At 41.4% G+C, this 11,482-nt stretch overlaps 1 protein-coding gene across 1 annotated transcript in view; it reads right to left on the bottom strand.

The window, feature by feature from the left end:
- Window positions 1-3,563: 3,563 nt before the first annotated feature.
- The window catches only part of NAA16 (N-alpha-acetyltransferase 16, NatA auxiliary subunit), a 75,062-nt gene continuing 67,143 nt past the window's right edge, over window positions 3,564-11,482 (bottom strand). The window contains exon 19 of the mRNA XM_061170581.1: window positions 3,564-3,651. Within this exon, the coding sequence (XP_061026564.1) occupies window positions 3,640-3,651 (12 nt within the window). The 3' untranslated portion in view covers window positions 3,564-3,639. The remainder of the gene's footprint in view (window positions 3,652-11,482) is intronic.

The following is an 11,482-nucleotide window of genomic DNA, read 5'->3' as shown; positions in this document are numbered from 1 at the left end:
CTTCTAAGAGTTTCATAATTTTAGCTCATATAGATGTGTCTAATTTTGATTTAATTTTTGTGTGTGGTGTGAGGAAGGGATTTAACATCATTCTTTTGCATGTGGCCACCTAGTTGACCCAGCACTTGAACTTTTGCTTTTATTACCTAACTTTTCCTGAAATCAATTCATTTTTTGATGAATTGATTTCAGGAAAATAAACAAATTATTTTAAAAGAAAACGTTATAGCACTACCATAAGTGTAAAGCTACTATTATTTGCCATATAAAGAGGGGAACATAAATATAAATACTAAGAAAACAAAACAACCCTATAAAATGTTAGAGATACAGATAACTGCTAAAGGCCTCCTTTCTTTGTTATCAATAAAAAGGGAAATCAGTGAGTGTTAGGGAGTTATTAGGGATATACCAGCACCAAATGGAGATTTGTTCCAAGTTAGAAGGATAAAAAGAAGGAATTAAAAAGGAAACATTTGTCTCACTGAGTGATTTGGGGTGAATCAGGGCCTCCCGATGAATGAACAAATAGGGAATTCCCTATGCCCCCTAAGCGTGGGTCCCGCCCGGTGGGAAACACTTCTCTGTATCACTAGCATCAACAGTAATGGAAAGAACCTGGGCTGACGGGGGAGCCCACTGTGGGTTTGATCCCAGGCTCATCACTTATCACCAGGTTCTGGGCAAGTTACTCAGCCTTTCACAGCACTGTTTGCTCAGCTGTCCCTTCCGAAAGGGTGGTCTGAGGATTTAATATTGAGGTATATGGAAGGCAGTTCAACAGAGGGTAGGCATAAAGAAATGTGAGTGCCCTCTCACCACTTCCAGAAAAACAGAGAATCCAATACCCAAGCAGGGTTTCCCAAAATGTGGGATGCTAGTGACATTGGAATCTCCCTGGAGAGGAGATTCCATTGCACACAGTTGAGGGACTGCTCTCATAGACCTGCCTTGGGTCTCTATGGCTTCTGCCACTTCTGTTTTGACAGACGGGCCTTGGTGAATTTTCCATCCCTGAAGACACGTCCTCTGACAACCACTCCCAAGGTCCTCTCAAGGTTCGGGGAATTTGGTTTTATGAACGACAGGAGAAAAAAGCTAAAAACATGGAGAATCCAAACACACTGCCAACAGAAAATATTTAGCTTTGAAATGGCAAACTCCTTAATTAACGTTAAAAGTCCATTCCAGAGGCTGGCCAATGAAGGTAATTACAAATGAACACATGAATAAAAAAGTTTTCGGAGTGTAATCCTCCAGGTTACAAATATCAACTATTTAGTTAGATTTTGTTAACTGATTTTCATGTTGTGAAAAAAGTCTAAATATATGATGGCATTTAACAAGACAGTAAAAAAAAAAAAAAAAAGTTCTATATCTTGACCTGACTGGTGGTTAGACACACACACACACACACACAAACACACACGTGTGTGTGTATGTATGTATATGTGTGTGTGCATGTGTATTCATCATATTGCACCCTTAAAATTTGTGTTATCTCTCAATAAAAAATAAATATAAGAAATTACTATAAAAAAAAACACACTGCCAAAAATTCAACCTTCCTAAAGACAGTAGCAGCATCCACGGTCTGTCCCACTCGCATCCTCTTCCCAACCTCTGGTGACAAATACTAAGAAGCAGAAACAAGGTACCCAGGCTACCTGTGGGCTACATAAAGGAGGGCTGGAAAATCCCAGCTGAGAATAACCAGTTCCTGAAAAACCACAAGCTCTTTCCTGCCATGAAGAGTTACTGAGCCCTTCCCTCCGGACTGCGCCAGGCAAGGTTGGGTACAGATGCGAGAGGGGATACAGGAACCCATACCTAGAACCTCTCTGCCCAGGTGGGGAGATGAACCACACAGGAGGGGTCCCAAGGTGTGACATCTAATCTGAGTCCAGGGGAAGGATGGAGAAATAGTGGCCGGAGAAGGAAAGAAAGCATATATTCCAGAAGACCAATGGGTGGAGAGGCTGGAGAGCTAAGATGCACAGTGGGGTGGAGGGTGGGCCTGAGGGGGAGAAGGCAGAATGGAAACAGATATCGGAAACTTGGTGTTCTTTCTTTAAAACAATCAATTCCATCCCGCCACCCCATTAGGTCCTGTATTTCCCATTCAGGTTGGCAGATGAAATCCTGACCCTAGCCTTGAGCCTATATACTTTCCTAGTTGGCGGTTGTTAATTAAGAAAGGTACCAATAGACCAGAGAAGCTGTTGATGGAGGTAGACGACATGCTCAGCATAGTGGTTTAAAACTGGTCAGAAAAACCTGGGGGCTGAAAACACTCAGGAGAAACTCCTACCTGTTCGTCTTTCTGGAGCCTTGACTGGAAAGTGTACAGTCGTAACCATCCTGTTGTACAGTTTACAACCATGAAGGTAGGTACCCTTACAAGATTGCCTCTGACAAATCCCCTTGGAAGCATGTGGCCTTTTAAAGTTTACTGTTCTCTCCTGTATTGCGTAAGCGTTTTGTTTGTTTGGTTGGTTTTTTTTGAGCTAAGTTGATTTACAACGTTGTGTTAGTTTCAGGTGTACAGCAAAGTGATTTAGTTACATATATGTAGTCTGAGTTCAGGGGAAGGAGATATATATATTCTTTTTCAGATTCTTTTCCATTAGAGGTTATTACAAGATATTGAATATAGTTCCCTGTGCTATACAGTAAGTTTTTGTTGTTTATCTATTTTATATATAATGTGTCTGCTAATCCCAAACTCCTAATTTATCCCTCCCCCTCCACTTCCCCTTTGGTAACCATGAACCTGTTATCTATGTCTGTGAGTCTGTTTTGTAAATAAGTTCATCTGTATTATTTTTTTAGATTCCATAAATAAGTGATATCATATATTTGTCTTTGTCTGACTTACTTCGCTTAGTATGATAATCTCTAGGTCCATCCATGTTGCTGCAAATGGCATCATCTCATTCTTTCCTGTGTTGTATAAACTTTAATCTCAAAACATTTCATGTGAGGTGGTAATGGTATGGTGGTTATAGAGGGGAGAAAAACCAGAGAAAGGACAGCATTACTAGAATCATACTGTTCCATAAATGGGTTGGGGGAGATAGAGAAACAGATGAAATCATATTGGCAGCCGCTGGGGCCAAGTCAAGTGGACGTGCACCCCTTTTCTCAACCCTTCCCCAATTCATTTCACTCAGTTGAACCTGGGTGATGGGTACATGGGTTTTTTTTTATCCTATTCTCTCTACTTGTTTTGTATATTTGAAAATTTCCATAATAAAGAATTTTTAAATTGCCTAATTGATTATCATGTAGCCGGATATACCAAATTGTATTTAAAATGTATTTAAGAGGTATTTGTTGCTCCCGAAGTATTTCAAGTTTCAATTATTTTGTTCAACTGAAGACCCTGATTGGATGGATGATGAATAGATAGATTAATAAACAGATGGAGGGATGCATGGTCAAATTGCTGCTAAAATAAAGACTTGGTCTCTGGAGCCCTGGCCACAGCTCCAGAGTGCACTTACCTGCCCAGTTCTAACGTACTAACCCTTGCTGCTTCCATCTTTGATTTTCCTTCTAAAGCCAGATCTCTGTATCAAGACAGATAGACAAGATTCTTTTCTTTCCCCCTCCAATTTCACTCAGGCTCCTTTTGGGTCACTGACATACCTGAAAGATGTGAAATGGTGACCTCAAGATGAATGGCTCCAGGGCCTGTTACCAAATCCCCCAACAACCTATTTTCAAACAACAGGCTTAAATTATATCCTAAATGTGGGTGTTTGCTGTTATTCTTTAAATTTTATTTATTTTATTTATTTTTGGCTGCGTTGGGTCTTCGTTGCTGCGCACGGGCTTTCTCTAATTGCGGTGAGCGGGGGCTACTCTTTGTTGCCGTGCGCGGGCTTCTCATTGTGGTGGCTTCTCTTGTTGCAGAGCACGGGCTCTAGACATGCGGGCTTCAGTAGTTGTGGCACATGGGCTCAGTAGCTGTGGCTCGCGGGCTCTAGAGCGCAGGCTCAGTAGTTGTGGCGCACGGGCTTAGTTGCTCCGCCGCATGTGGGATCTTCCCGGACCAGGGATCGAACCCATGTCGCCTGTATTGGCAGGCAGATTCTTAACCCCTGCGCCATCAGGGAAGTCCCATTGTTTGCCATTATTAAGATTTCCTGCTGTTCTTCTCCATCCTGACCGCTTTTCCTTTGGGAAATTAATAGAGGTCTTGCATTCACTCAATCACTGGTTGACCCCCATTTGTTGAACTCCTATTGTGTGCTACTAAAAATTAGCAACACGGAAACTGCCATGGATTTTTCTGTGGTTCTATGAGGATTTACTGTTAACACAGTTGCTTATATGAGGATAGTGGGGTTTTCAAACTCTTTGGGGTACACTTTCCAGTGGTGTGCTGGAGCTGGCTCATCCAGGCTCCAAAGAGCCTACTGTGGCTTCTCTTCCCAACTTCCCAACTCTGTATTCAGTGACGCTAAACTGGCAGCTTGAAACCAGCCATAAGAGGAGTATTTACACCACAAAACCAGCACATTCTCCAAATCAGGGCTTTCTCCCCTCTCACCCCTCAACCTCAGAGCCAGTTATTAAACATTTACCAGGACACAACAGACTTTTTGCATGTATTACCCCATTTTCTCTCTACACTACTCCTTAATGTAAACAATTTACTCATGAGAAAAGCCAAACAAAACCACTAACTGCAGGACAAGACTGAGTGAAAGCTGCAGCCCCGTTCTTATGACTCCAAACCAGGGGCTCTTCCCCCGACACCCCACACTCCCCCCTAACCACCTCCTCCCCACCCACCCTCCTAACTGTAATTGGCTCTCCTTCTTTACTTCTCATCTTTTCCCTTCACTTTTTCCAACCAGATTTTAAGGACAAGAAATAACAAGATAGAAGATGAAGGGGAAACAAGGCAGGCTATGGCTTTTTAAAAATATAATTTTTAAAAAGTAAATAACAAAAGTAGCATATAACCTAGAGTAGCACTTGTTATGGGCTCCATTATTCATAAGGACCCTCACAGGCTAGCCTGGGGGATTTCGTAATATGGATTGAAAAGAGTGGATATTGGCAGTGATAATAGTTACTCTAAAGACCAGTAGGGGTCTTCCCTGGTGGCACAGTGGTTAAGAATCTGCCTGCCAATGCAGGGGACACGGGTTCGAGCCCTGGTCCGGGAAGATCCTACATCCTGCGGAGCAACTAAGCCCATGTGACACAACTACTGAGCCTGTGCTCTAGAGCCCGCGAGCCACAACTATTGAGCCCGTGCACCACAACTACTGAGCCTGCACACCACAACTACTGAAGCCCACGTGCCTAGAGTCTGTGCTCCGCAACGAGAGAAGCCACAGCAATGAGAAGCCGGCGCACCGCAACAGAGTAGCCCCCGCTCACCGCAACTAGAGAAAGCCCGCGCACAGCAACAAAGACCCAACGCAGCCAAAAAAAATTTTAAATAAATAAATAAATAAGACCAGTAGGATATTAGAAATGAAAAAAAGAATTATTAGCAATAGATTATTTATATTCCAAACAATAGAGACTATAGATAAGAGACCAGAAACTCAGAGCCTTGGGATTTTTAATCTCTCTCCATATATCTCTGAATTTGGTTTCTTTCTCTTTTTTCATTATCTGAGTACACAGGTGCTGTGAAAAATATGAAGATGACCTGTTAGAACCCGCAACTTGAATTTTCCAGGCTGGTTCCAATTTTTTTTTTTTTAATTATTAGCACCTTTAATTATTATTTATTTATTTATTTGGCTGTGTTGGGTCTTCGTTTCTGTGCGAGGGCTTCCTCTAGTTGCGGCAAGCGGGGGCCACTCTTCATTGTGGTGCACGGGCCTCTCACTATCATGGCCTCTCTTGTTGCGGAGCACAGGCTCCAGACGCGCAGGCTCAGTAGTTGTGGCTCACGGGCCTAGTTGCTCCGCGGCATGTGGGATCTTCCCAGACCAGGGCTCGAACCCGTGTCCCCTGCATTGGCAGGCAGATTCTCAACCACTGCGCCACCAGGGAAGCCCTCCAATTTTAAATAATTACGTATTGTATCAAAACCCTAAATTTGTTACCTAAAGTCATTGAATTTTTATCTTTTCATAATCCTTTTCATATAACCATTCACAATTTTTAATATGATTTATGAGGTTTAGCCTGGGTCTTTGGTTCAGGAAACACAGCCACTGTATTGGGGACAGTCCTGATCCAGGGCACTTGTGGACTGCTGGAAGAGCTGGCTGTAGTTTCCGATTCAAGGTGGGTGAAGTTGCTTTGAAGAAGTAATTGCCTCTTTGGGCTCAGAAGGCTCCAACCAACTACCTTGCAGAGAAATAAAAAAGAGATTCAAACATTTACTAAACTAAAGCGAACAGCTCCCATTTACAGACTGTTGCACAGCAGGGGCAGGCTATTACCGACAAGGCACGGTGGGAAAATGACTTGCCCAAAGTCATCCAGCTTGAAGAGCATCACCAACCAACTTGAAAGGCAATGCCCGTCTTCCTCCAAAACCTGTGTTCTTTTCCTCAATGCCCCAGTCTCAGGTCATGTGCTGGGAAGAGATTTGTGAAGAACTAGGAAGATGTTCCTAAATAAAGCGATGAATGGTCTCCCGGATCCTCCTGCTACTTCCCTGCAGCACAGCCACCCCACGGTCTGCAAACCCCTCACCTCCTATCTTATCAGCTCCCAGGACAGAGCGTCTCAACATCAAAATTAGTTCCTTAAAGGGAGCTTTAAAAAAACGTCTAAGGCCAAGCCTCCCCGCCCCCCTCCAGGTCAATTGAATCAGAGTATCCGGAGGGAGGGTCCTAAGCGCAGTAGTTTTTAAACTCTCCTCGAGTTAATTATAATGTGCAGCCAGGGTGGAGAACCATTGTCCCAGAGCCAAACACAGTAGTTCTCTGCCTGGGCCACACAGATTTTTAAAAGAAACATTCACCAGCTTCTGTCCCAGGCCAATCAAATCCAAATGGCTGAGTGTTGTCTTTTAAACCAGCGGTCCCCAACCTTTCTGGCATCAGGGACTGGTTTCAAAAGTGGAAGACGATTTTTCCACGGTCGGGGCGGGGGTGGGGGGGTGGGGGGAATGGTTCAGGCAGAAACTCATCTGCCGCTCCCCATCACTCCCCATCGCTTGCGTTTCCGCCTGAACCGCAGCTCACCTCCTGCTGTGCAGCCTGGTTCCTAACCGGGGGCTGGGGACTCCTGTTTTAAACCATATCACTCTACAGTCTAATGCGGGGGTGTTGTTAGGACGCTATGCTTTGTTAATCTGTTTTCTTTAGTTAACTTACGGGGTATATTCTGACCATTATACACTGATAATTAAGAAGAATCTCGGTGAGGGGCCTAGCGTGGGTTTCTTAAGCTCCCCACCTGATGGCCATGGGCACCTGGTGGGGAACCACTAAACGCAGTGCTGTTTCCTTCAGGCTGATAGAGCACAAAGGAGTCAGAGGTCCCAGGAGGTGCCGGCCACAAAGCTCCTATTGTCTAAAAAGAAATTCCTCAAGGCACAACGGAAAGCCATCCTACTCTGTAGAATCCATCAGGAGCCCACATCCTGGTAGGCCTCCCTAGCAAGGAGGTATGGGAGAGACAAAGATAATAACGACAACTGCAAATGCTGATATGGCACTGTGTTCGGGCACTGTTCTAAGCGCTTTGCACATGAATTCATTAATCCTCACTGAAGCTAAATCTGTGAGTCAGAGAGCCATATAAATGACAGCAATAAAGAGGGGTCTAGGGTAGTACCGCCCAGTGGCATTAATCTCAAAGAAACATGGGTTTTTGTATAATAATGGAAGAGTAATGGTCTGGAAGCAGTAGCTGGGAATGAGGCTAATGTGAACCGTCTCTCCAGATACATATTTTCTGTGAGAAAATAAACAGCCTCCACTTATAAGAACTGCATAATGGGTGGAGATCTCTAAGTTAAAGTTTTCAGTTAAGGTCAAGAGAAAGGAAAATGTTGAGGGCAGAGAGTGAAGATGTATAGAACTATAAAAACCATGGAATGGAACATTTCCAGAGGATAAGTTGCAAAGAATACAAGGAAGAGGCATAGAAGGAGGCTTGGCTAAGGAAGAGAAAACAGAACATGAGGATGAGAGTACGGTAGAAGGGAACAAGCCAGAGGGGCTTACGCCTTACGTGGTCACTAAGAGATTAGCCACAGGTCTGCCAAGAGTATTAGTCCCAACAGATCCCTGGTGGATTAGGAGTAGGGTGCAGATAGGGGGGTAGGCTTTCAGGCTCTCAGAATTCCACAGTGGTCCTTTCAAAGGCAGTCCTAGCCTCTGATGATTAGAAAAACTCTAACCAGTCCGAAATCAGCTGTGGGGTGAACTGATTATATGGCCGTAGATTCAGAGGCTACCAAGAGCCAAAGGTAACATATAATCCAACTCAGGTGCTACGAAGACACTTGAGGAACTTGGAGATAAAGAACGTTCACTCGATCACAACAGTTATCCTAAAGTGTAAAGTCACAAAGTACAGCTAAAATATTAACAGAGATTTGTATTCTAGAGCATCTACACGTTCAGGGGGAAGGAGGTAGGGCTAGCAGGTATGCTATTAGTGATTAAAATAATTTTCTTTAACAATTTGTTAAGAACAAAATCTATTATTGAGGCTGTCCAGTCTAAGTTATTTCAGATAAAAACTTATCAGACCTCATTAACTATCTTCTCAGAGGACAGGAGTCACCAGGCACTGAAATCTGTTACAATTCTTAAGTTTCTGAGTTACTTAAACCTACCCATCCAAACGTCTTCATTCCACAACATATTAAAGAACTTAAAAGACACACTGCCACCCAGCTACTAACGATTCTCAAGACCTTTAGCCGTTTTAGTCCTCCTGGAATATTCTTCCCCCCAATATCTGATCTGCAAAGCTGTCCAAATGTCATTCATTAGAAATGACTTCTTGCCCCATCCTACTTAAAAACAATAAACCCTTCCCAATCACCCTATTTAGTGTAGAGTTCTATTTATCAATACATACTAGCTCAAACTAATTACTGTACATGGTTTGTCTTCAATAACTGCTCTCTGCTTGTCTGCTTTATCTTTCAGGTTTTGAGAGGGAAAAGGTGTACTAAAATCTGCAACTGTTGATATTTCTATTTCTCTCTTCAGCAATCTATTTTTGCTTGATATAATTTAAAGCTATATTAAATGCATATAAGTCAACAGTAGACATTATCTTTTCATATTTTCATTGACATAGGATTGACATATAACATTTTATTAGTTTCAAGTATACATGACTCACTGTATGTATGTATATATTGGAAAATGATCACCACAGTAAGTCCAGTTAATACCTATCACCATAGTTAAAAATTTCTACCATTTTTTACCAATTTTTACTGTTAAATTTGTTATTTTTTAATCAATGTATAAATAATACCTCTTTGCCATTGTATTTTGCATTAAATTCTATTCACTATTCTCCATCTTTATTCTGGTTCATATTAGCTTGCTATATCTATTTCCAGCCTTTTATTTCAATTTTTAAGTTGTCTCCTGTAAACAATTTTTAATACAATCTGAGACTCTGAGTTTCCTAATTGGTTAATTTACCCCATTTACACTTACACTTTCTGCTTCTCATCAGATAAACTGAGTTTGCTTCTGATTTGAGTTTAACATTTGTGGTCTTATGGTAGTTTTTATAACCATATTCATGTTTTGTGCATGACAAAAAATTCATCAATTTCTTAATCTTTTTAACATCTATAACTTCCTCTTAAAAGGTACTTTAGCTCTCTCTTTTATTTTTTTCTTTTTTTAAATTTTATTTATTTATTTAATTTTTGGCTGCATTGAATCTTCGTTGCTGCGCGCGGTCTTTCTCTAGTTGTGGCGAGTGGGGGTTACTCTTGGTCGTGGTGCGCGGGCTTCTCATTGCAGTGGCTTCTCTTGTTGTGGAGCACAGGCTCTCAGCGTGCAGGCTTCAAGTTGTGGCGTGCGGGCTCAACCGTTGTGGCACACGGGCTTAGTTGCTCCACAGCATGTGGGATCTTCCCAGACCAGGGCTCGAACCCGTGTCCCCTGCATTGGCAGGCGGATTCTTAACCACTGCGCCCACCAGGGAAGCCCTGCCTAAGGATATTTTTAAATGCTGTCACATACTAATGCTAATTTGGTTGGATATAAAATTTTAAGCTCAAAATTATTTCTCATCAATACTTAAAAAAATCCTTCATCTTCTTACATTCAATAATGTTTTTAAGAAATCCGGTTTTTCTTCACAGTAATTATCACTACCTGATAGTTTATCATAGATGTGTTTCTCTCTCCCCCTACTAAAATATAAACTCCATGAAAATAAGGACAATTTTGTTCACTATTATATTTGTAATATCTAAAACGATGTCTGAAGCATAAAAGGTGCTCAATAAACACAGATTGAATTATGGTTCTTTACCCTTTAGGCTTTGCCTGTTAAATTCATTCCTCAAGAAAGAAACCACAAGAAACCTAAAGCCAAATTCTGAAGTTATCACACTGTCACTTGAATCTTTGTCTTTTCCTATCTGTTCTGATAAACTTGGCAAGATCAACAAAGGACTTTTTGTGTTGAGACTAGAGGCTTCACTAAGTACTTGGTTCTCAGATGCCTCTCCTTTAGGTTTATCATTATTCTCTTTTAGCTTTCCAAAACTAAAAGGCCCTCTGCCAAAGTTGGGGGTAGGCTGGAGGTAGGGGATGGAGGGACATGATACAAAACCCTGCCTCTCTTATCTAAAAAAGATCCCTACGCATATCCCAGGTTTACAATGTTTATACTCAAAGTAGGATGGGAGTAGGTAGGAGAATAGATACAACCTCTATACACAGAGGAATATACTACTGGATCTCACTAATCCCAGTGTCACTCTTTATCCTGCCTTCCACACCTTGAACCTAACTTCTCACATCTCCACTGTATCCACCCTATATATTTCAGAAACTCCAAATGATCCGAATGAAATACTTTTTAAAGATTGCTGTTGAAAGCACAATTTCCACATTAATTATGATTAACTGGCATCTTTTATAGAAATGGCATCTTGCTGAAAGTTAACATGACAAATTACATGTTTCCCAGGATATTCAGTAACAAAGATAGCCTAGTTCTAATATTATTAAAACTCTAAAAAGAAGCCAAGCTGCTGTGGCACTAGAATATATTGGTAGTTGGTTATTTTTTAAAATAAACTTATAGAAACTAAGATAATTAAGTTTTTACTCCCTCAAAGAAAAAACATTTTGCAAAAATATTTTGATAGTGTGAAACAATAACACAAACACAAATAAGCAACTGTGTACAAAATAATTTATTATAGCATTACATAGGTTGGCATTATTTTACAGTAAGGTTTTTTCTCTCAACAATTATGAATCTAAATATTAGCTTAGAGTGAAGGAAAACCATTTTAATTAGAATTGTTTCTCTAAATAAAATCTCCCCTTTT

Source organism: Eubalaena glacialis, chromosome 16, assembly GCF_028564815.1.
Source record: "Eubalaena glacialis isolate mEubGla1 chromosome 16, mEubGla1.1.hap2.+ XY, whole genome shotgun sequence".
In the NCBI taxonomy this organism is placed as follows: domain Eukaryota; kingdom Metazoa; phylum Chordata; class Mammalia; order Artiodactyla; family Balaenidae; genus Eubalaena; species Eubalaena glacialis.
Note: the sequence above shows the minus strand (reverse complement) of the source record. Positions and strands in the feature narration are given on the sequence as shown.